Source organism: Amphibalanus amphitrite, unplaced genomic scaffold (genome assembly GCF_019059575.1).
Source record: "Amphibalanus amphitrite isolate SeventyFive unplaced genomic scaffold, NRLGWU_Aamphi_draft 000485F_arrow, whole genome shotgun sequence".
Classification (NCBI taxonomy): domain Eukaryota; kingdom Metazoa; phylum Arthropoda; class Thecostraca; order Balanomorpha; family Balanidae; genus Amphibalanus; species Amphibalanus amphitrite.
In genome coordinates, this window is record NW_024881979.1 from 395,207 (window position 1) to 420,894 (window position 25,688).

General features: G+C 49.7%; 2 protein-coding genes across 3 annotated transcripts; both read left to right on the plus strand.

Moving 5' to 3' along the window:
- The first annotated feature begins 1,097 nt into the window (after nt 1-1,097).
- On the plus strand, nt 1,098-20,585 carry LOC122392419. Of its 2 annotated transcripts, XM_043387246.1 has the most exons (5): nt 1,098-1,103; nt 14,177-14,544; nt 18,791-18,935; nt 19,187-19,294; nt 19,935-20,585. In XM_043387246.1, the coding sequence occupies exons 2-5, from the start codon at nt 14,187-14,189 to the stop codon at nt 20,134-20,136; spliced, it is 813 nt and encodes a 270-aa protein (XP_043243181.1). In that variant the 5' UTR covers nt 1,098-1,103; nt 14,177-14,186; the 3' UTR covers nt 20,137-20,585. The 2 variants fall into 2 exon arrangements, with proteins under 2 accessions (XP_043243181.1, XP_043243180.1); XM_043387245.1 differs by lacking the exon at nt 1,098-1,103 and having other exon boundaries at nt 13,401-14,544.
- LOC122392418 lies at nt 7,926-9,173 on the plus strand. The gene has a single exon (XM_043387244.1). The coding sequence runs from the start codon at nt 8,091-8,093 to the stop codon at nt 9,159-9,161; it is 1,071 nt and encodes a 356-aa protein (XP_043243179.1). The 5' UTR covers nt 7,926-8,090; the 3' UTR covers nt 9,162-9,173.
- Nucleotides 20,586-25,688: the final 5,103 nt, after the last annotated feature.

A 25,688-nucleotide genomic window follows, 5' to 3' on the forward strand; every position in this document is an offset into this window, starting at 1 on the left:
GCCACTTATTTTTCGTCATAGCCCTGACACGAGTTTTTTCTTAAAAAAAAATGGTAGGACACCAGACCCCAGGAGATCCAGGGGTCAGATCCAGGAGGAGGAGGCTTTTGGGACAAATACCCGGGCAGCGCCAGAAATCGACGAAAATTGGTGGGGCCCTCAGAATAACTGGTGTATAGAGCCGACCCAGGGCCGCCGGTGTGCAACCTTAAGAGGTACTGGCGTGGGACCATCAAAGGTATCGGTGTGGGTTCCACAGAGGCAGTGGTGTGGGGCCCTCAGAGGCACTGGTGCAGATTCCACAAAGGAGCCGGTGTGGGCCCCCTTAGGTGCTGATGTGAGGCCCTCACATGGACGCCGCGTTGTGGTGCCTCAGACACTGGTGTGGCGCTAAGCCCACCCCACACCATTCACAGATGGCTGTGTGTGGGGCCCTTGAAGTTGTTGGTGCGAAATGCGAATGCTTAATAACCCAGTAGGGCCTCTCAGAGACCGATAAAGGGCCCTCAGAGGCAGGTAACGGGCCGTATGATGCCAACAATGGGCCTTCACAGGCCAGCAAGTGAGGGCCTGCAGTATCTTCGAATTATGGTAGCTACGAAGTTCATATTTTGACACAAGGTGTCAAATTGATGCAGCCGAAGGTACTGAAAGTTTGGCGTCGATACGTCAAGCGGTTTGGAAGTTATTGAAGAAAAACGGGAGGGGGCTATGAATAGCCCCCCCCCCCGTGGGGCGCGGGTTAAGCGTGTCGATTGTGAGAATTGGGACAAAGCTATAATTTGTGAACTCAGTCCGTGTGATGCGGCACAGCCTACCACTCCAGGCAAATAATTGCCTGTGAAAAGTGGAACATCATTCTGTAGTCGACTATACAGTCGGGTACAGGTTGAGGGTTCACTACTCTTTATCCACCGGGTTCCTATGGCTCAGCATGGGCAGCAGCCGCCTGGTAAGTACCAGTAGGCTGTGCCGCATGACCCGAAAGTTATACGGCACAGTCTACCCACGCCGTTTGACATCGGCTCGGGTCGCCGGGTGGAGCGCTTTGTAGACCAGCTGTTGCGTCAGACCAGCGCGGGGGGGAGGAGCTAGTCTCAGTGGTTGGCGTGGGCTGGCGAGTGGTGTGAGGTGGGCTGGCGAGTGGTGTGGGGCGTGTTGGTGCCTGGTGGACCATGGGGGCTGGTCGGGTGTGTGTGGTCACTTGCTTCATTGCACATTTTGCGTCGCTTAACAATTGCATTCCTGTTTTTGCTAAGCACAATGCACGGAAGACCCAGCGAATATAATTTACTTTACTTGTGCATTTTTTTTATAAATTTAGTCCGAACCTTTTGATGGGAAGGATTCACAAGGACAGAGCCACCGCTAAGCGAAGCTTGTTGCGATGACCCTCTACCCTCCGATCGCGCAATTCCGATTCTATGGCAGAATTTAGAGTCCAAAGTTTAACGTGCGCACAAAGCCGCGCACGGCCGGTCCCCTCGCTGACTTCGCCTGGCTACGTGATTGCATTGTGCAATACATGATTTGGCACGGTATCGAGGCAACGGTCTTGTGCCTATGCATGATATTTAGGCAAGGGCGGATCCAGCCGGCCGTCTTGGGGGGGGGGGGGGGCAACCGGTTGGGACTAGCCAAATCTTGGGTACCCCCAAATCTAGTTTTCTCACCGGTTTTAGGCCACTTATTTTTCACCCTTCGCCTTTTCATCGAAAAAAAACGAAACGAAAACATTTGCAAAAAGTGAGATATTTTGTCTCAGCTGAGTCAAGGAACTACCTTTTTGGTAACGTAGAATAGAGGCTTGAATCTTCCACATGAGCTGTCAAGCCAGGTAAGGAGGGGGATTTTTTTCTCAAATGTTTTCTTCCCTTTAGTTTTCCTTTGTGACCCACAACCGCTAATTCAGGGAGGGCAAGCTGCCCCGACGGTTCCTAGCCCTATGAAAAGTTGTGGGGCAGCGCCCCCACGGCCCCAGAGTTGTGGGGGCAGGCTGCCTCCACCGACCCCCAGCTCCCGCGCCCATGACCACAAAGTTCAGGCCCATGGCCCGGCTTCGAGCTCAAATTCAGACTCGGCAATGTTGATGGTGTGTCCGAGTTCAGACAAGCTGAGCTTATGCTGGGTTCAGCTAGGACGATTGAAGAGGTATCCTGTTGAGCTAAATGCCGGACAATCTCAAGCTCTAATTTTGCATTTAATGCTTAATTATCCTACTATGTTGAGTGAAAACTACCCATGTGTCATTAAGTATAACTTCAAATAGTGGGTGTAGTTAGTGACATATATGGTGGAGCATTAGGGGTTTTAGGGGTGCACATGTACCCCTTAACTGAATAAAGCACCTTCTCAAAATGACGCTTGAAACACTTCAAAAACAAGTACAGGTAAGGGGAAATTGTGTCTTCCTCTGCTAACCCTCGCCCGTATAGGGGGGGAGGGGTCGAACAAACCCCACCCCCTCGGTTTTTCGCGAATAACTCGCGTAAAAACGGCTAATCGCACGAAACTTTCAGTACCCTCGAGTTAATCAATTTTGCATCTAGTACCCTAAAACTTTAATTACCCTGACCCAAGTGACCGTTGACCTGTGACCTATTTCTCGAGACCATGTTTGGCCGGGATCGCGATTCGGCGTATGTTGGCTCGCATCAGCCGCGCGTTTGCACTCTTTTCGTGGTTTCAAGCGTTCAAACATGTGATATGATGTTGGTCCCATGCATTTGGAATGCTTTCAACGAATCAGTTAAAATTTAACGAGGTTAGCAGTCCTCTGCGTAAAAGAGGTTCTTTGTTACTATTACTACAGTATATCTAATTTTATCAGTCATTGGTAGACAGCGCCGCACCGAGCCGGGTTATCAGTTCAGCACTGAGCTTGACACATCTTATCACCTGCTCAATGGTCCCGGCCACTGGCTGCAGCGATAGCGATAGCCCATTCTTCGGCACCCGCCATGATCTGCCTTTGTCTACTGGCTAGCATGTAGGTAAAACGGGTAGATACATAGATGTCAACCTACAATCCCCAAAGTTGGATATCTCAAGACCTCATTCGATGTGAATTAAATGTTCTGTCATAGCTGTTCCTTTTTTAGCGTGCCTATTGCAGAAGTGTATCTTTTTTCATGTGAAAAAGAAAAAACCGTGGTCGCGTTTAAAGGGACCCTCCCACCTTCAAAAAAGTTTATGAATTGGCATGAAAGTGATGTCGCTCGGTTCAGAAAGAGCGAAAACGAATATCTACCAAATTTCACCGAAAAATATTCACCGGTTTTCAAGATATTAGACTTTTACTTTTGTTTACTTTTTTGGGATCTCCGCTGTTTCTAGCGACTTTATTTTAGAAGTGCGGCGTTTGCGGCAGATGTTGCGCGCAAATAGCATATACCAACGCGTGCTACAAAACGTTTTAGTCAAACATTAAAAATCGTTAGATATTTGCGCTGACGTCACACATTCAGAGGGGTATTCCTAAGCATTAGCCCCTCTGAATCAAAATGCTGCAATTTTGAAATTCAATATTTCCGATTTAAGGCATTTCTCGATGTTGTGAGTGCCGAAACCGGTAATTGTGAGCCAGGGACCCCATTTTGGCTATCTCAACTCAAATCTAATGTTAAGGTGGGAGGGTCCCTTTAACCCGTGTCACAAATGTCATTCAACAGAGTAACCGCCGGAGATAGAAGTAAGAACGTCGATCACCAAGGTGAAGTCACCAACGAAGATCACTAACATGAATAAATCCGCAAAGATCATCACAAAAGGTCTCGGCAGACGTCACCACCGACGGTCATCAGTGTGTCTAATTGAGACGAAATCGGATATATCATGTGGGTACTATGAATATTGAATACACACCTTACACACATTACATTTCATCTATACTTGATTTAAGTACAAATATGGACATTTGACGCCACATCATGCTACGAACGCAAAAGGTTATCATACAGAAATGCTACACAATACTACACAGCTCACATTACGCGAGCGACTTCATCTTAGAAGCGCAGTCTTGCATAGACCGTCTGGAACTCTTCATCCCGGCCATTGAACTGCCGGGAGTTAAATGTGGCGATGCCCATTTCGTTGGTGCAGCCTTTGGCTTTGATGTTATATTGTTGCGACTGCCTTAGATCCACGGCGCTCGCCACAGGCGTGAGTTTCACCTGACGACTGTGTGGCAAATATGACCCCAGACTGATTTCCCAGGTCTGAGTCTGACGACCAAATTCTCCGTTCCACACATACTGGGGTACTCGAACTGTAGAGAAGAATGGCACCACGGCGTTGCACGTTTTGCCATGAAGAACTTCCACTAGAGTGTCGTTCTTTATCAGAGGGCCGCCGTCAGACAGAGAGTTGAGCATCCGGATGTCAGGCCGCCACGCCTTTTCACCGATCGGTCCGGTGTAGAGCTTTGGGAGGGTATCCTCTACCTCTACAAAGGGCCACTCCACATGCAGCCAGCCACGAATATCCCCTTTTCGGGTATCGATGTCATAAATCTGCAGGCCTACTTTCACCTCCACGGGCTTTGGATAGCGGTTGAAGTCCATCTTGACTTCTCCGAAGCGATGGTCGAAGTTTGAGACTGCTTGTGACGCCAAGCTTGCGAGTTGCGACTACCTGCCCCACAGATCAGCGACTGAGCCAGAGCACCCGGCAGGCTGCCTCGCGTTAAGGAGTTGGCAGTATCATGCAACCGTTATGTTGACTGATAAGACTGATAAGAGTGTCGAGCTAAGAGTGACATGTCGATTGCAAGATTGGTTGCTGGGGCATTCCACGATAGATCGTACCAGGCCCGTCACCCTCATCTCTCAGATTTTAACCCTCGCCCGCACATGCCATTTTCCCATCCTAGAACGCACATGGGGGGGGGGGGGGGTGGTTGCCACCCCCCCCCCCGCGCCATTTCGTTCCTGTTGGAGATAGAGCTTAGCAGTAAAGACCAAAAAGATTCTTTGGGAAGAGACGAATCCAATGATACCCAGTTTTACCTTCTCAGGTCAGTCATTGACCTTCCAGGTCAGGTCAAACTAAAAAATGTTGCTGTTTTGGGTCACCGTTGGATATCAAGTGCGCTGCTTATCAAATACCGATGACGATGCTGTTTTCTGGTGCCAAGCCAGCTAGAACCTCTTTGTCACACTATCCGACCAGAATTTTGCTGCTGAGGTCATTTCAGGTCAAGTTAGGTCAAGGTCAATCATATGTGTTTGTATGTCTGTGTGTGTCTGTGTGTATACTGATGTGTGCATCGATTGTTTTTGGGTCCATATCACATGAAATCATGATCTGAGAAGCTTTTACCAAAAATGCAGTCAAAAAACTTCACAAAAAGTAAATTCAGCTTGCCTAAAACGCAATTATCTTAGATGACCTAGGTTGACCTTGACCCTGACCTTGACCCCTGTACATCGTCGAACAACATGTTCCATGATAGGTGGGAGGTAAGACTGGCAAAAAAGGCCGAAATCAGGGTGTCAAAAGCTCACAAGGCCCATGGCAAACGCAAGATGTTGAGAATTGGCCATTTGGGTCATGACATGACCTGAAAAACAAGGTCATGTCTCCGAAACCAAAAATCACAGAAACTTGAAATTTTCAGTGGACATCAAGAAAGGATAGACGAGCAGCTATACGAAAAATCAGCCTTCTAGCTCTAAAAATGTTGAGTGCAGAGCAGAAAGACTGCCTGGGGGGGGGGGGTGGCAACCACCCCCCCCCCCCCATGTGCGGGCGAGGGTTAATGAAAATCGGTCCTAAGGGTAATCATAGGCCCCAAAGACGCCTGGCAAAATATCAGACTTCTCAGATCAAAACTTTTTGAGTTATATTGCATAACGTTTTTTTAACTTTGGTTTGTAACGGTGAGTTTGATGGCCTTTAACTTAAGAACGGGTTAAGCAACCAACAAACGGTAAACAACACTAAGCTTGCGATGAATCAAAAATTAATATTATTTTTTTTTTTTAAATTCCAAATAAAAATTTTGATTGTTGAACAAAAACCTTAATCTTTTTTCATTTGCCTCTAATGACTTTTGGGACCAAAATTTTTCACATTTTTATTTTTTTCTCAAAATAAACTTCATGTCATTGCAAATCGACATGCAAAAAAATAGAAAGGTGTTCTTTCTATAAGTTCCTCATTTTCCCGCAAACAAAATGGGTTTCGGAGGGGTTGATACGACCCCAGCACGCCGATTTGCTTCTAATAGAGCTAGAGCCTCGCGGAAAAAGCCAGCGTGTGTGCCGTTACAAGTCGCAGCGATTGGTACCCGATTTTAAGGTCTCAGGTTAGCCGGTAGCGTCTGAGGTCAGGTCAAGTGACTGAAGTTACGGGTTTGGTTTTTAGTAAATAACTTCGCAAAAAAATGACCACAGAACCGCGATTTTGGCATCATTGTGTTTGCCTAGCACAGGTGCGTCGAATGGTATACTTTTTGCTGGGGTGAGGTCAACTTAAGTAATTGACCTCGGGTCAAGGTCAGGTCAGAGTCCCTCAGGTCACGAAGCTGGGCAAAGGGTATCATATGGCATATCATTCGATTCGGAAGGTCTTCCCGAGTCCATTGGTGGCTTTCCCGACTTTCTAGCTCAATTTGATCGGGAGTTATTGACGAAAAACTCGTACGACCCTAGTGACGTCATAAATGACGTCACGCAAGGTTAACAATGCAAAAGTGAAGTACTGGACTTTGCAAGAAGTGCATAAAATCACGACACCATGTACGTGAGATAGTTTTAGATCATTCTCGGCGCCAAAATAACAGTTTTTTATATTTCCCCATTGATCTATAACAGTGATGTCACGTGACCGACTTGACCTCATGTGACCTTCAAAAATTTTCAGATATACACGTTGTGAGACCTTTGGATGACACCATGTATGCGTCCTGTAACTTTCATCTCGGACGGCTATGGTCATTGGCGTCCAAAACAATGTCAGAACCAAACAGCCTTTTTCACTCTCGCGCTTATAGGAAAGAGGGTTGGATGAGCCCTCTTTTCATTTTCTTCAGATGACTCAGACTTCAATTGAAATTTCAGTAACCCGTGATGTCACTAGGCAGCTTTAGGTACCACGCCATTTGTAGGCTCCCCTCCCGAAATCACTATTCGGAACCGTTATCGTGACGTAAAATAAATACATTTATAGAAAGAACACCTTCCTAATTTTTTGCATACTTCTTAACAATGAGCCAAACATTTTTTTAAAGAAATAAAAATTCAAAAAAAAATTGGTCCAAAAGTCTAAAAAATACAATTGAAAGAAAAATCGACATGTCATATATCAAAAATAGCATATTTTTCGAAATTTCAAAAATACATATTAATCTTTGTTTCATTGCACGTTCAATGTTATATAACAATTGGCATTTGAATAATCCGTCTTAAAGTTACCTATAGCCCGCCAAACTTAGCGCTGCAAAGCAAGATCCAAAAAAGTTATACACTATAACTCAAAAAATACTTATCTGATAAGCCTGAAATTGTTACAGGTGGATTCAGAGCCCCTGATTACCCCTGAGACCAATGCTCGTCAAATTCTGAGAGTGAGGGTGTCAAATTGGAAAAAAGGTACGATCTATCGTGGAATGCCCCTGCTATTGGCCTCTAAATAAGTGTTAGGGGTTGCGGTATGCGACCCCGTGCCCCCCCCCCCCCTCCCCGGCCGGCCTGGAGTCGCTCGTGCGGCCGGCGCGGCGGGCCGCCCGGCGGGCCGCCCTGGATCCGCCGGTGTGGCGGCGTGCCCGCGGGCGGTGACCTGGTGCAAAGGGGCTGGGCGCGCGGCGCGGTGTGCCGGGAATAGAGTATCTGGTGACCGGACCTGGCGTGTGGACGCGGAAGAGGCCGAACGACGATCCTAATACTGGCGCGGTCGGTCGGTACTTCTACTGAACGTGAGTTGTTATTTTGCTGTATTCTTTGGGCTGGTTTATTATTTGATTTACTTTCGCTGCAGTGTATGGTGTTATACCTGTTAGCCGGTGACTCTTCAAAACACATTCTGTATTACGGAATAGCATCAATTTTTCTTTCTGTACATCATTGCATATTTGCACCAGGAGCAAAATGGATCAATTGAGCACAATCTTGTTGTCACGCCTGGAGATTTTTACGGGTGAGGGTGGGCAAGATTTGCAGTCTTGGCTGAGCCGTTTTGAATTATTGGTGGACAGGGATGGCAAGGATGGGGAGAAGGCTAGATTCTTGCTGGGTCTACTGGGAGGCAAAGCGTTCGAATACTGCGCTGGGTTACCAGAAAAGGTCATCAAGGATTATACGCAGATAAAACAGCATCTTGTCGACAGATTCGACACAAAAGTCAACGAGTCACACGCATATTCCGAGTTCACGCGGGCTTCTCGCGAACCGGGGGAGGCGGTTCAGGATTTTGCAGAAAGGGTTCGAAAGTTGGCCCGTAAGGCTTATCCGGATCGAATCAGTGCGGAGGCGAATAGCCTGCAACAATTTGTGTGCGGCTTAAATGAACCAGGTTTACAAGCGAGGCTCCTCGGGAAGGGTCACTCATCCCTGGATGAGGCACTCAGCCACGCCCGTGACATTCAGCGTCAGCACGCTGCGTTGGAGGCTATGGGGGCGCGGGGCAGTGATGGCGCCGCTCTTCCTGTGCGCAGTCGACCCGCTACCGAGGAGCAGGGGCTGCGGTTATCTCCTCCGGGAGCAGACGAGCGTTTAGATCAGATCCAGAGGCAGGTGGATGCCATTCAGACATCTCTTTCGCAAATGGGCACTGCATCGTTTACAACAGGTGCAGGTCCCAGTCGACCTGTGAGATGCTGGAAATGCGGGGCGCCCGGACACATCCGTGTGAACTGTCCGCAACTGACCCGAGCCTCGGGGGCCGGGCGGGCCACATCAGCGGGCACATCAGCGTGCCATCTATGTGGCGTGGAGGGCCACTGGATGGCGCGGTGCCCCCTGAGTGCGGGGAGACGCACAGGGCCCGGGCGGGGACCCACCAATACAGAGTTCCGGCACGCCGAGGCTGGTAGGCCGGCGTTTTGCTATTGCTGTGGAGCCGAGGGCCATTGGATGGCCCACTGTCCCCAACATCCAGCGAGGGTGCGCGACTTCGCAGCTCCAGTGGAAGGAGTTTCCGCCAGGAATTCGGAAAACTAGACGGAGTCGGTTCCACGCGGCAGGAATCGACTAGGGGTGGTGCACTCGCACCACAAAGGGCCGCCATGATAAGAGTGAGCATCGGAGGTCAAATGGTATGGGCGCTGGTTGACTCCGGGGCAGATTTCTCACTCGTCAGAGCGAAGGTGGCGCGCAGCTTCGTGGGAGCGGGGGTCAGCGCACAAGAGTCAGGTCCCAGGGGTACTTTGGTGGGGGCCAGCGGCGAGCCGCTGCATATCCTAGCAGTAGCCGACATACCGATGCTTATCGAACAGAGACAATTTAGCGTCGCCATGGCGGTAGTGGAACACCTCATCTATGACGTGGTACTTGGCAGGGATTTTGCGTGCCGGTACGGCACGGTCCTGGACGACAGGCGAGGGATCCTGAAGCTGGGAGACATGGAGATACCTTTACCCACATACGACGACATCCGCCCATCCAGGTGCCGGGTCCGACTGGGAGCTGCGGTGTCAGTCCCGCCCCGCAGTGAAACTGTGATCGCTGCCGTTGTTGAAGCAGTAGACGGGGATGACAGGTGGCGGCCGGGGATTAGGCTGGAGGGGGTACTGGAGCCAAACGAAAAGGGTTGTTCTAATAATCTCCTAGTGTCTCGGGCCGTCGCGGACGTTGACGGAAGGGGTCAGATACCAGTCAGGATCATAAATATCTCGACCAGTGAGGCACGCCTCCTGGCGAACACTGACATCGGAACCCTGTACACTATTCGGGACGATGGCATGGGGATTTACGACGTCAGCGACGGAGAGGACGGCGGGGATTCTCCCCCACTCTGTTCGGGAGACGAGGCGGTTGACCCGGTGAACACAGTTGATTTATCTGATTCCGGGATGAGTGAAAAGGGACTGAACCAGGTGCGTGCGTTGGTTAGGGAATTCAGCGATATTTTTAGCCGCCACCCTGGCGACTTGGGACTAACTCACCTGATGCAACATGAGATCGAGACGGGGGATGCACCGCCCGTGAAGCAGAGACCGCGGCGGGTTCCGCTGCGTCTGCGAGAGCAGGTGGAGGAGCAAAGGCAGCAAATGCTGCGGGACGGCGTGATCGAGCCGAGCACGAGTCCGTGGTGCTCCCCCATTGTGCTAGCCAAAAAGAAAGACGGTTCCTATAGATTTTGTGTGGACCTGAGGGCGGTTAACAAAGTCACCAAGGGCATGGCCTACCCCCTTCCCAGAGTAGATGATGCGCTTGATTCGCTCGCCGGAGCAAAATACTTCTCTACTCTCGATATGGCCTCCGGATATTGGCAGGTGGAGCTAGCACCCAAAGACCGAGAAAAAACCGCTTTCTCCACTGGCAACCAGCTTGACCAGTTCAGACTGATGTGCTTTGGGTTGAAAAATGCGGGGGCTTCTTTCCAAAAACTCATGGAACTGGTGCTGGCAGGGGTTGACCCAAAACAGTGTCTGGTTTATATTGACGATATTATATTGTTCGGACGTTCAGAGGACGAGCACATCGCAACCCTGAGAGAGGTTTTCTCCAGAATCAGGCAGGCCCGGATGAAACTGAAACCACAAAAATGCCACCTGGGAAAGAGAGAAGTGACCTTCCTGGGGCATCGAGTGTCTGCGGAAGGTATCGCCCCCGATCCATCAAACACAGAGAAAGTGAGACAGTGGCCGGAACCCCAAACAGCCGCGGAGATGCTGAGCTTCCTCGGTTTGTGCGGGTACTATATGCGTTTTGTGCCGGGATACGCAGAGGTCTCCAAACCTCTGAGGGAGGCCGCATCAGGAAAGGGCACACTGGTGTGGTCGGAAGCCATGAGAACAGCGTTCCATGAGCTGAAGGAGAAGCTGATCTCTCCCCCGGTCCTGAAACTGCCGGCAATGTGCGGTCGATTCAGGCTGTATACTGACGCATGTAACAGTTCTGTCGGGTCGGTCCTCGTCGAGGCAGTTGGAGACCAAGAACGGGTGGTGGCCTACGCGAGTAAAGTCTTGTCAAAGGCGGAGCGACGCTGGCCGACATACGATAAGGAACTTTGGGCGGTCGTATGGTCGGTGCGACATTTCAGACAGTACTTGGTAGGAGCGGAATTCGATGTGGTGACTGACCATCGCCCTCTCTTGAATCTGCCGAATTCAATCGTCGTCGAGAACGACGCGACGGGGCGTCGGGGTCGATGGGCAGTGGAGCTGAGTTCCTACGAGTTCAGGACCCATTACAAAAAGGGAGCCGAACACAGCAACGCTGATGCTTTGTCCAGGCTGCCTGCACAGACGGGTAATGCAGAAAAAAACCTGTCTCTTGGCTCAGGCACCGACAAACCGGCCCTGATCATATCGCCGGTCAGCGAGACCCGAATCCAGGAACTGTCGGCAAACCCTGATGCAGCTCACGCGGCAGCCCAGAGTAGGCGCTCTGTAAGAGCACAGCCCCCCGAAGCAGATCCGGCAAGCAGCCACAATCATTTTCAGTCTGCTCAGGCTCAGTCTCAGTCATTGTTCCCCGAGCAGGGCCAAGATGAACATCATTGTGGAACAGGGACTTCGGTGGGGAATGAGAGCGGGGTCTGGTACCAGGAGGCGGGGTTGAAGGCGGCTCAGAAGGATGATTCACTGACGAGCAAGATTCGCAACTGGCTTCAACAGGGCAGGCCACCAGCAGGGCACGCTCGTAGACGATTAGACTGGAGGGAACGAATTATGGCACGGAATTTCGACGATTTAGCCGAAGTGGAAGGAGTAGTGGGATTGAAGAGGAAGAACGACAGAGGGTGTAGCTTTCTACCCCTGGTTCCCTCGTCGAAACAGCCTGTCATATTGGAGATGTTCCACGACCACAGCACGGCTGGGCACCTGGGGACGCACAGAACATTGGACCGAGTCACGAAGCGTTGCTACTGGCCGGGCATGTTCGGTGACGTTAAGGCCTATTGCAGGTCGTGCGAAACGTGCCAGAGGCGTCACTCACCAGCACCGGCGATGAGCGCCCCACTTCAGACAGACCAATACGGGGGGCCGTTCGAAAGGGTGGCAATGGACATCACCGAGATGAGTCTCACAAGCAGCGGGAATAGATATGCCTTAGTAGTTATGGATTATTTTTCAAAATTCGTCCGAGTGTACCCCATGCCCGACCAGAAGGCGGAGACGGTTGCAGACAAACTTCTGTGTTGGGTCTATGAGCACGGAGTGCCTGAGAGAATTCATTCCGATCAGGGACGGCAGTTTGAGTCCACTGTTTTCAAGGAACTGTGCCGTAGATTGGGAGTGGAAAAAACCCGCACAACTCCCTACCATCCTGAAGGGGACGGGATGGTCGAACGTTTCAACCGGACTTTGAAGGCAATGATTTCAAAATATATCGACCCCCAAGGTTCAAACTGGGACCGTGACGTCGGAGCTCTGATGCTGGCCTACAACTCATCCACTCATAGCACAACAGGCTATACCCCTTATTTCTTGGTCTACGGCAGAGAAGTGCGGCTTCCTGGCGATGCACTACTCTCCCCACCCACTCCCGTCATCCCAGTCCAGAGTTTCCTGGAAGACAGATCGCGCGGAATCCAGGACGCGTTCGCCAAGGTCCGCGAAAATATTCGATCTGCGAACGAAAAGATGGAAGCTCGGCACCGGGGGCCTGTTCGGGAGGTCCAGTACAGACCGGGAGACCCGGTTCTAGTGACCGACCCGACAGCCGCGGTGGGGGGAAAAACGAAATTGGGTTTACCCTACGCCGGTCCAGGGACGGTGATAGAGAAAATAGGAGGCGATGAAGGGGTGGTATATCGAGTACAGCTGCCGCGAAGGGGTGAGGTTATATTACATCACAATAGACTGAAACCATTCATAAGTAGGCGAAACCCAGGCGGCGACAGAGTCGCCATACAACCAGACGACCGAGTCAATCAGGGTCAGGGAGAACTTTACGAATGACCTAGGACCTTAAAATTGGGTATCATCGGCTTCCTCTCGCACGGGCAAAACGCTCGTTTTTTCGCAAAGCTCTAGCTCGATCAGGGGCCAAACGGCAGGGAGGGGGTCCAATAGACTCCCCCTCCCTCCCTTTACGTTCGACGCTGGCAAAACACAAATACGGGTGAGGGTTAACTCAGTAGTCGCCTTGCCCATATCGCTGAATTTGAAATGTAAAATTGGCCATTAAACAAATATCACATGACCCTATAGTACAGTTGGCGGCTGAGATCATATTCTGACCCATATTGACCCGACCTCTGTGACCTAACCCCCCCCCCACGGGTGGCAGGGTCCGGCAATAGCCGGGGCGCGGGTAAGCTCCAAACACAACGAACGCGCAGCGTGCCAATTGCCAACCCGTCAGCGGCAATGGCTGTTGGCCCGGAGCAGGTGACCGGGGCGTCTCCCCGGCCGCCGAGCGGGCCATCACGTGCCGACAGCGGCGCCCGGGCCGAGACGCAATGAATGTTTCATCGGCTCCGGGCCGGCCCGTTTTCTGCACAGACACGATCGGAGCGGCGACCGCCGGGCGACGACAGCCGCCCATCTGTCCGGTCATCTTTACGTGTCAGCAGCGCCGCGTAACAGACGCGCCGCTGACGCCACCGGCGCGCAGCGGCGCCACTTTCGCGCCGCGTCCTTCGTTTTTTGCCACGAGGTGGCGTCGCGCGTCGCGACAGGGGACATCTTTGGCCGGCGGCGATTCCAATTATCATTGGCGGTGCTCGCGATATGCAATGGGGTCGGTGGCGCTTGGCCGCTCTCTCCCTCCGGTGGGCGCGGGGAGGCGCGCACCGAGGTCACACGCCGACCGGCCAATAGGGGTGAACTGAGATGCGATCGGCGTCGGTGCCCGGTCAGGACCCCTCGACGAGGTGTGAGCGAAAGGGTGGCTCAGACGGAGGGTCAGTCGCACCCCGGGCTCCCCGCCGGCAACCCGACAGCTCAGCGCCCCAGCCGGCAAATAGACAGTCGCTGAGAGCGCAACAGTCTGTGAACGGGCCTCTAAAGTGACTTCTCCGCGTCCGGAGCAGCTCGAGCAGTTTTCTGAGCCCCATCACCCAGTGTTGTCGCGATGTCCGGTTCGGTGCGGCCCCACTTGCTGCTGATGGCTCTGCTGGTGGTGACGGTCGCTGCCGAATGGAAGTTCGACCCCTGGAGCCAGCAGTGGGTGAACGAGGAGGCCAAGCAGACGGTCCAGTCGCGCCAGGGACACTCCTACCAGCAGAACTACCAGCAAAACTACCAGCAGGACTACCGCGACTACCACGCCCAGAAGCGCAAGGAGACCAAGACGGTCGAGTGCAAGAAGCGCAACAGAGACGGCCGGTGTCTCACCAAGGCCGAGCGCGAGCTGCTGCTTCCCAACGGCTTCGCGCTGGGCTTCGAGCCCAAGGTGGCCTTCAACCTGTACGACGATGCCGACATGGGCAGTAAGTACACATCAGGGGGAGGTTCCCCATCGCACGGCGCGCTGCTCAGAGTCACAGACACCCTGAGCTCTACGCCAGGCACATGGGTTTAGGTTCTTGCTTTACGGTAGGAGGTGCTACTTTGTGACACTAATTTATGGCGACATCCAAATAGCAATTTGTTGAATAAATGAAGCTATTAGGTGGATAAATCGGATCAATCCGAGCCCAGCAATATTGAAAGTTGCAACCAAGACATAGTTATGTGCGCGTTTACCTCTGGACTAGTTAGGCTGTTGGAGCAGATGTTCCCACTCCAATTGCTTATTGTCGTAACAAATAAGAGTTTAAACTTTTAGGCATAATTGGACGGTAAGGCTATGATTGCCTTCAGCGCTTTTTATCGGTAGGTAACCGCTAATTTTACTTTTGCAATCATTCTGAAACCGACTGAAGGTAGCCTGTCACATCTGAGCTAATTTCGAATGGGAGTTACGACAGAGTTTCGAAGCATGGTTTGGATCCGGCGCATTTTGCATCGGCTAAGCTTTCGGACAACCACAGTTCTGAAAGGTTTAAATTAGGATCACATTCACAGACATAGGATAAAATGCGTTCGAAACTACCTGGATGCTGCGAAAGATTAAGGTTTCAAATCAAATCGGCCACTACGATCACATGACCAATCACATATCGCGTAGGCTGATATAACTGCACCTAACTATTCATAAAGGATGTCCTAAGCCAATATTTTGTTTTGATTGGCCCTCATCCATTGGCTTTTTCCACGAGTCATTATAAATACTCGCTAACATTGTTCGTAATAAAAGAGGCCTAAATTGGATGCTAAATCGCACAAATGTACCCATAAGTCATAATAGCCCTACAGTCTACATTATGCCACGAGGTCGTGAGACGTCATGAAAAGAATAAAGAGCACTTTCTTAAGCAAGAGACTTTCGATCGAAGTAAACCTAATGCAGCAATGGGAACAGCTTTAATGTGCTCATCTTCATCAATACGGATCGACTGAAAAGCAGCATGACCTTTCCGGTCCGGTTATGACTTTTGAACGTGCTTGATCAGGTCATAGCCATTTTTCAGCTGACCTTAAAAGTCAAATTGAAGTTCAGTCACTCGACCCGTCTCTGTGATAGGAACACGATTTATGAAAAAGCGTATGTCGAATTGCAGTATCAACGAGCAAAGCTGCCAGCTGGGTATGGGGGGGGGGGGGGCAAGGGGTGGATAATTGTGCCGAGTTGGGGTAGCGCGAGCTTTCCCAATTCCACGCCGGCTTGGCTTTGGAACCGCAACAGAGGGCGGAGGTCAAGGTCATCGCTAGGGCGGCGGCGGATTTGCTGCGCCTGTGCTACCCCAACTCGGCAGATTTGTCCATCCCTGGGGGGGGGGGGAGGGTGCATTGCGGGACAGCATGATAAAAAATAGCCGAAATGTGGCCAGATCATGACTTCCCATGCCCAATCCCATTGCCCCCCCCCCCCCCCCCCCCCGAATGTTAATGACTATAAACTGCACAGTGCACAGGCATAAACAAGGAATGGCGAGAAACTGTTGTGAAAAATAATTAATTGCGTCGAACGAAAAAGACATTTCGATAAAATAACGTCCTTGCATTTCGAAGTCATTTCCGAATTCCTGCTTGCTGAGCCGTTGACCTGCAGTTAAATCACTAGCGGCACTAGCGGCAGGGCTGATAAATGTTTCTTAAACGTGGATCTATTGTAAAACGAACACTGAATTAACCGCGGCAATTCAACCGATTCTAGAACTCTGTCTCGGTATAAACAGATGTCAGTTGTCACGACCACTGGGAGCGGCACGTCCGCGCTCCACTGCTCGTCCCCAGTGGCAGAACACGGCTCGTTACCATAATCCCTTCCGGCAGTCACGGACAGGCCAATCTGATCTGGCGACTTATCCTGTGGTAACATGGCGCGCTGCGACATAATCCTGTAACGTTGGGGCTCCTGGCGACCATGGCATCCCCGGGTGCAGATGGGACGGGTCTCTCGCTACCTGTGTTCAGAGGTGAATAAAACTCAAAAGCTGTCACCTACGCGATGTCAAGCTGTCGCCAATTTTTCACAAGTCATCTTGAAACAGTAGGTACCATTCTTTGCCGTTTTCTCATCACCTTTGAGGCCTAAAAAGTAAATTTAAAAATGAGGCTACTAGGCTAGAATGTTAGAAACAAACTGATCTTTCAAATTTCAGCCTCTGGGCATTACAACGCATCACCACATTTCAGTAGTTACACAACAAAAAAAATAAATCACTGTCATTAAACTTACCTATAGGTCTGATCAACTTTCTAGCTCGTCCTGGCTTCCTGATCCAGTTCAATCAGAACTCACGAAAGGATTGTCAGCTATCACTGATTCACTTGTCTTTGCTTCAGTAGTCAAGACCAATTATCAACGCTCCTACCAAGTTTCTGGGACCGACGGTCATGGACCTCGCCCCAGTTGTGGCCCAGATGTGACGTCCCCCGTCCCAGTCGCCCGGTCCTACCCTACTCCGTCGGCGGCCAAGGCCGCGCCGGTCCCCGCCACCGCTCAACCGGCGACGAGCGGGGACGAGCTGTCGCGCTGTCGCCGTTTTTCCTGCGTTGTCTATGGCGCTTCACAACGCACCGGCTGTCGCACCGGCGGGATTTTTCAGCCCCAGCTGTCTACAAAGAGATGACGCTGTTAAATTTTTGTGCCGTGGTCCATAGTGGTCTTCTATGGGAAGACAGCTCTGATTGTAGCGGAAACGGCCTAGTTATCTACTTTAACCCTATTCCTGGCGGGCTCCGCCGGGACAAGAAACTGGCGGGGGGGGGGGCCGATTCGGCCCCCCCCTGAGATCTCGAGAACGAAGCAAGATAGCGACAAGCGGTAAACGGCATCGGATACGCACGGCCAAGATCTACAATTTTTACAAAGGTCATTTTCAGGTCAGGTCAAAGATGACGTCACAGGGGTCGAAAAAGTCAAAATGGCGGCACTAGATATGGAGAGAGTTTTTCTCGAATAACTTTCGAATTAGTCAAGATAGGAACAAACTAAGGGCATCATCGTGATCCTCTCGTCAATCCGCATCGAATGATATATATATATGTTGACCTCGAAAGGTCAAGGTCAAAGGTTGACCTCAGGTCACGTGACCTCGAGGTCATCATGTATATCATTCGATGCGTCTTGACGAGCTGAACACAATGAGACCATCCACGCGTCTGTATCTTGTTCCTGTACGGAGTTATTGGCCAAAAATCTTTGGTGACCTTTGATGACGTCACATGACCTCACAGCTGCCCAACAGCAAAACAGACCTCAAGGTAGTGAAGGTTGATCGTATATGAAGTCATGTATGGTATATGGGGCCATTCCGACCCGTTTTAGTGGTAAAAACAGGGAGTTGATTTTTCCCCCATTGACTTATAATGGGGAGGTCGCGAAATTGACCTGACCTTAGGTCACCGATATCAAAATTCCGAGATATACAAATTGCACATACTGGTACCCTAACTAAACCCTGAAGAGAAGAAATTGATCGGTCAAAAACTCTAGCTCTGGCGTGATTGCAAACTTTTCTGAGGTAGCGTCACCAAACCGCCTCTGGTGACCTGACCTGAGGTCAGATCAACTCAAAATTTTCAGACATGTTGCGTAGAAGCCTTTTAGGAAAAGTCAGAAAATTTGAGCTTCCTAGCTCAACGCGTTTGGGAGATATAACCAAAAAACCTCAGGGGGGGGGGCTCCTGAGGCCCCCCCCCCCCGCCAGGAATAGGGTTAAATGCATCAACTGAGATGCTCGAATCTGTCTGTTTATTCCTATGGCTGTCGCCTACGCACGCAGGCGAGTAGCAGGTTTTTTTCACCTCTGCCTGTGTTTCATCTGACGTGGCCTGCTACTCCCCATCCATCCACCATGTCCCCTTCCTTTCGCGTCCCTAATGGGCGGGATGACCTATGAGAAGTCTGGGTGCCGTTAAATCACAAATCGTCATCACTCGCGTCCCTACCGCTCCATGACTTGACACGACCCTCTCCCGTCCCCTGAAGTAAAGACCAGGGTTGCGTTAGCGAAAGATTGTCGGGTAACTCCGACTCCGACTCTGGCTTCAAAAATTGGCTCCGACTCCAACTCCGCAGCCCTGGAGAAGACTGACGTACCCTTCCTGTCACTTGACACCTGATGTGCCCCCTCCCGCCTGGCGCCTCCTGATTACTGATGTAACCCCACTCCCACTGTCCGCCAGGACTGAGGGTGCAGATGAAGACTGATATCTCGTACGTTCCGCCGGCGAATCTGGTCGACGCCGCCGGCAGGTCCCTGGGCAGCAACGCTCGCGTGATGATGGACAAGAGGATACTCTACAACACGTTCAAAACCATGATGTCAAAGTGAGTGAAAACAGAGGCTCGCTAAATGATAAGCCGGGCTGGCGAAGTGAAGACCGGCGTTGGCGTGCTTTTTGGACAAAGTATGTCCCAACAATATCGATCTCAACTCTTTGAGCGTCTCAAACACAAATAAAACGCGGTCATTATCGTGGGATCTCACATGTCAGAACACCGTACCATATAGATACGCACTGTCCATGCCGATGCCGTCTAACGCCTATGTACTGATCACCCCGTGCCGACACCTGCAGGTTCGGAGCCGACGGCGACGCGTGTCTACAGAGGGCCGTCTGTGAGGTCGCTGAGGCGCCGCTCAGGAGGGACGGCATGATCGGCGAGATCCTCAACCTGGTCCTCTCGTGAGTAAACATGGCGACATAGGCAGGATGACCGAAAACGGGTGGGATGCCGAGTGCAGAAACTTCAAACTTCTACCGGCCAACCGTAAGGACGCACACGAAGTAATTACACACAGCCCCTACAGCAAAAACGGTTTACTATGTATAGCTAGTAGGGACGGTACCAAATTATTAAAGCAAGTAGGAGTGGGAGCCATTACCGTTCACCTTTTCATCTTCAGGCAGGCAGAGTCCCCTTCCCTGGACCACCAGTTTTTCAATTTCGGGATTCTGGGCTAGACGGTCACCGCGGTTATCAAAACAAGCAAATGCAATCAGGGCAAATTCTCAACTGGGTAACCGCTGGAACAGCTGGGTGTCCTCATGTCTGCTCTCGGACAGACTCAGCCCAGTTGGTGAGCCCAATCAGCCTGTTGCCTTTCATTTCTTCTCATTCCATGCTCATTGCTCCTGCAATGGCTGTAATGGATCTAAAGGACACAGCCAAACAACAGCAATAGGAAGTTCCAGAGGAAGCACCCGGTATACGTTGTAGTTCGACTCAAATATCGTATCGAGGCAACGCCACCTGGTCAGTCACGATAGCGCCCAGCCGTCACCTCCCTACAGTGCACTGACCCCTCCGCCCCGGTTCCGGCAGGCCGTCTCACCGGCTGGACGAGTCTCTCTCCGAGGACGTGGCCGAGCTGTTGGTGGCCGAGCGGCGCGGTCGGGAGGTCGGCGAGTGCCACATCGCCTACCCGCGCTGCCCCCTCTCGCTCTTCAACGTGATCGACTCGGCGTCCGACTACACGGGCAGCATCCTGGACGCCCTGGCCGACCACGACCAAATTGTCAGCTGAACGAGACTTCATCAACGGCGGGACACAGCGCGAGCTCGAGCGGCCCCACACCGCGCCGCACGGCTCCCGCAGCGGAGAGCTGGGAACGGTGAATGGAAGTCCCGGAGGGTGGTCCTCACAGAATGTGTGTTTGTTGTTATTGTTATTGGTTGTTGTTATTGTTATGGTCTGCTGGTCGAATTGCCTCGCCGGTTGGACATTATTTATGCGAGCTTGAGAAGGAGAGTTGTGTGGACCTATGATGAATGGTGGCTCATATCCACAAGGGTGATGTATTGGGCTGCGTAGACCTCGTTGGCAAGAAGTGTGCGACGGAGAAGTGATCGTCATCAGCAGAAAAGCTAAGTAAATGATGCATGGGGCATTGCAAGCATCCCTTGGGCAGTGCTTAAATCATAGGAAACGCGTTGTCCGGTTCGCGATCAAATACAATTTCATTTTGACATTTACTTCAGCTTTAACTGCATGTGTTCTCAAGAACCTCTCACGTCTGACGTCTCGATATTATTTTCAGGATAATATACACAATAAACGTCAAACCAATCGATCCACGTCGGTCAAATTCAATTATGTCCCCCTAGCTGTTTTCGCGACAGCCATGCGTGTATCTTGATCCTTGTCGTGTGTGTATGGACCATGCAAGACTGCCGAATTACAGCAATAAAACGGCTGTGTACTTGAGACGTGGGCTCATATGTTTAACAACAGAGTAGCTAAAACGCAAACGGACCAACGTAAGTAAGTCCTGCCAAAGAAGTCAAATCCAAGAAGTATGATTTCGTTATATTGATCAGCTTTTTGAATGGGATCAGGCGCCTCCTAACTATGCTTTAGGAGTGTCGAATGTAGGAACAATCAGTCAATATTGTGTAAAATACTTGAGGCATATCACTTCCTTAGCCAGATCCGATTACCCTTACTGAAGATGAAGATGGCCAATAAGCTGAACAGTTCACCACACATATAAAGAACCTAATTAAAAAAAAATAATACAAGCTAAAAGGTAGCAACCATGGAGTATCACATTGAAACACCTACCTATGCAAGAAAAGAAACGTCATTGCAATAGCTCAACCGTCATCACAGCTAAGGCATTCACCCTGCTGTGATAATTTCCCATGGCAGTTGTAAGCGGTGCGCCGAGGCAGCCGGAGCTGCTGCACCGGTCGGAGCACACCCGTCGATAAATGGGACGACGGCCGGTGACCGAGATGTGACAACAGGTAGGTAATGTCCGACCTCGGTGCATGGCAATGATACACCGACACGACGACACCCGGTTCGCGTTCCAGAACGTCCCGATGGCGAGATACGAGACGTGCCTACATGACTGTCTAGATGTGCGACTCTTTGGCGTTTCGTGCCCACTGACATACCGGTAAAAATTGAAACCGAATGAATTCGCCAAATTTCAGTGGTTCGTAACTTTGGGTAGGTACACTACTACACCTTTTTGCGTTGTTCGATGGCCAATCGTCATAACCATTTCGGCATCAGTTTGGACAAGCGTCATTCAGAATAACCCATCGGCGGTGTGCATCACTGTTTGACGGTCGGCAAAACAGGCTGGACTCCATTTAACCATTCTGCATAACTCTTTGTCATTGAGCACAATGTTCGTCATAGGCAAAACACTTTGTCAGATTGTCATAATGCTTCGACATTTCACAAAATGGTTAGTCGATGTGCAAAATTCATCGGTACTGTGCGTAAACAATGACTGTTTATTTAAAACTTTCGTCAATGATCAAAATGTCAATGATGTAGTGCTTATCTAGCCATATTCAATGTTTAACGTTAATCACGCATTCAGGGATGAGGCTTATGACAGTTCCAGCGCAATTTGCAGCCAATTAACCATTGGATTCCGAAAAAGGCAGTTATACCATAGCTACGAGGAGACTGCCGGCGCCATACCGAGTAGGCATGTAGATTCTTGAGCGTCGGACTCCTAAACGCTTCGATACAAACCACGAAGTCGGCCGTCATTATCGCATGAAACCCTTGCGATGTCATGGGACAACGCCTCGGGCGGCCGCGCCGGTCGGACTCGCGAGGGAATGGCTGACAGATGGCAAGCCGGGCCCTGCCGGCCGGACACCTTGGTTTTTTGGGCGGGGCTGACTTATCCAGCCCGTTGCCTGTTCCTTGGTGTTTGAGGCGGGGTTAATTTATCCAGCCTGTTGCTCTGTTGCCTGTCCATTTTTCAATCAGCCGATAACATGTCAGCTACGTCCATCTACATTGTACCATGTACCTATGGCGCTCATGAACGCTACCGATTTTTATGTGGATCAATGGTCTACGAGTTTCGCCACCTATGCCTCGCACTGCACTGTATAAACGCGGTCATATTTATACTTCTCTGTAAAGGGGCGATCTGTTTTTAGTTTTGACGAAATGTTATGAGGAATGCCGAAATTAGCATGGGGATGTTTTGGTGAACGACGAAGGGATATTAACGAATGACGAAGCATTTATCCAAATCGTCAAAGGTTTTGCCGGAACTCAATCAGTAATGGCGAATAGCGAAGGTAATACCAACTGACGAGCTGTGGAGTGGGATCAGCATTCCGTTTTGCCCATATGCTGAAGGTTTTGCCAGAATGCCTCTCACTGGCGCCACCTATGTGCTGATCGGACGAATGGGTTTTGCTGATTGGCCATCGAACAACGCAAAAAGGTGTACTACTAACAGATGTGCCGCAAAATCGCGCTTGCTCAACAGAGCATGCTGGTAAATTAGCATGAGTTGTGGGCAGCTCCTGTTTAAGTCAATCTCCATCGAGCGAAGAGGATAAGATCAAAATATTACGTTGATCACAACAACACTTATCGCTTTGACAATTCATAATTACCAATGTCAGCCCCATAAGCGCTTAAAAGGTCTTAGCAGCAGTTCAAGTTTTACCGAAGCTTGTTGCCAGACTTTTTAGCAGCTCCACTGCAAACCTACATATAATACAAAGCAATAAGCTTTATAGTTTATTTGAGAACCGGCACAATGCAACGATGGCAAAACCCTATGCAAACCCATAAGCGATTTGTTTGGAATCCAGCTTCAGTGTGTGAAATTCCGATGAACAAATAGTTATATGGCTTATCCGACACTGGCCAGAGGTCATTAGTAAAAAAAGGTACTACATCAGATAACCATTTATTAAGAGTGGCCGGGTTGAGATCACCACGAAACAGCGAGCGTTTGTAGCACTTTTCTGCCGGTCAGGCTGCCGTGCAGATAGGGCTGTAGTGGCCTCCGTTGGCCGGCAGGTGTCGGCAGAGAGGGCGCTGACGGCACCGGTCAGGTGTCCACCAGAAACGCTGTCTGCCGTGGCGAGACCAGATTCGGCGCGAGTGGGAAGAAGACGGCGCGGGGGAGGGGGGATGGGTACACCGGTGTCATTTCTTCCCCGATTTCTTGATGCCGCCACTCGCTGGAAAAGTAATGGAAGTTAATTTACGTGCAATTAGCAGAAGCAATTATAAAAAGGAGTTACCTACCGGTGTTTTCAGAGCATTTGAAGGTTCAACAAGAAACAGAAAACAAACAAAACAAATTACTGAATAGATCCACGCAGTGGCGAAGGCATTCAGTGCCCTTTACGAGTTGTGCCGAAAGTTTTTCATTTCAGTAGGCATTGAAAAACGAAAAACGTACAGAAGATGACAGGCGGTATGGAACCATTCACAGTGCAATGGGAGCTTTACCTGGCATCATTTTTAATGGAATTGTCAATGAGGGTACGCGACATTACAAGTGGTCTAGGTAGAAGCAGAGTATAGTATCGCCTAATCACCACTGACCTTTCTGACCAAAATAGCCCAAGCATCGTGTCTCCGGATTTCGAAACGTACAATTTGGTAAGCACAGAACGTATCTGAACGGTGACTTCATCTCAAGTGAGTACCTACGTTCCAAAGATACCAAAACAATCAATCGCAGCTCATTAATGATTTACCATGACTGACACTGTTAATGGCCCACATTGTGAGTACCAGATACAGAGCGACTGACCTCACCACCCTCACGAATGACAAGTGGAAGATGGGGAATATATGGCCGAGACTAGAAATATGAGAGTGTGAGTGCATCCACCATCCAAGAGGGTGGGTCCCCCAGGATCATGACTTCATAAGACATGCCTTCACAATTGACAGGCTCAGCGCCCCAAAATTATAGTTTTGCCTGGGTGTCAGAGGGGAAATTGCTAACCAAAAAGGGCATGAGAGTGAAAAATTGTTGGTCAAAACAGCCCAAAAAAGTGGGAAAGGATCAAAAACATTAACTTGTCTACTGTGGTAGCGGATAGAGGATGCAAAACAACCATCCACGCAACCCGCTCTTTATTGGTGGGATTGGGAGTGGAAAATTGGTCTTGAAAATTATAAGTGAGAGTCGAAAATGATTTTCAGTTGGATGTTGTTTCCCACCCAAATCGACAAATGTTGGGACACTGGACAGGCTGATTGAATTAGGTATATCCTTACATGCAGTAATCAGTATCCACTATCCATTATCAAAATAAAATCTTTCTCCAAACAAGATGTGGCTGACTCACTGGGTAAAACAATCACATACAATCCTCATTAAATAGAAGTAGCTTACCCAGTGGCCCCTTGCCAGCTGCCTTTGCCTGAAGCTCTTTCAGTTTCTTAGCCTCTTCTTGCTGCTTTTTCTTGAACTCCACATCTGACTGGAATAGTTAACAAATATAAAATTATTTTAATATAGAATGCCTAGTGTCATCACATAAAAATGTGATTGACTTATAGGAAAAAGGGGTATCATAACATACATTTCAGGCAAGATGATAATTTTATTTCCTAATTTTTGAAAGCATCAGTTTATCCTTCATGGCATACTCTGCACCCAAAAGGAAGTATAGGTATTTAATTACAAAGTATCATGATTACTTTCAGTCTTTTTAGTGCTTGTGCAAGGAGCATTTGTACTTCAAAATACTTTCTGAATGACTTCTCCTTGAAATTGTATGTTAGGTAAGATAGGTATTTCAGGTGAAGATAGACATCATTTCTGTATATGACTTTTTGTAAAATATATACCTATCTTACCTAACGCTAACATACAATTTCAAGGAGAGGTCATTCAAAAAGTATCATGATTAGTCTGCTGGAAACAAATATTAAATGAAATTTGCTAGCTATTTGAAGCACAGACCATTGCAACTTACATCATCAAGTTGTTTATCTGCCTTCTTAGGTGCCTTCAGAGGCTTCTTCTTGCCACCTGAGAGAGACATCACATGTAGGTTACTGTTCAACATTCATATCCATAAACATTATTTTTCATTCTATTATAAAAAATAAACAAAATAGGATAAGTAGGAAACTAGAGTTTAACAAAAAATGTTACTGGTCATCATAAAGCAGGTGTCTCACATGCTGCCACTCATTTGAGAAAAGTCCCTAGACACCAGTTCTCAAGATATTTACATGAATTTTGCTGTACAGGGTGTCTCAAAAGTTCGTTTACACATTTCCCATGTCAATAAAGCATATAAGAACCGGCCAAAAATCTAAGGTTTTGGTGT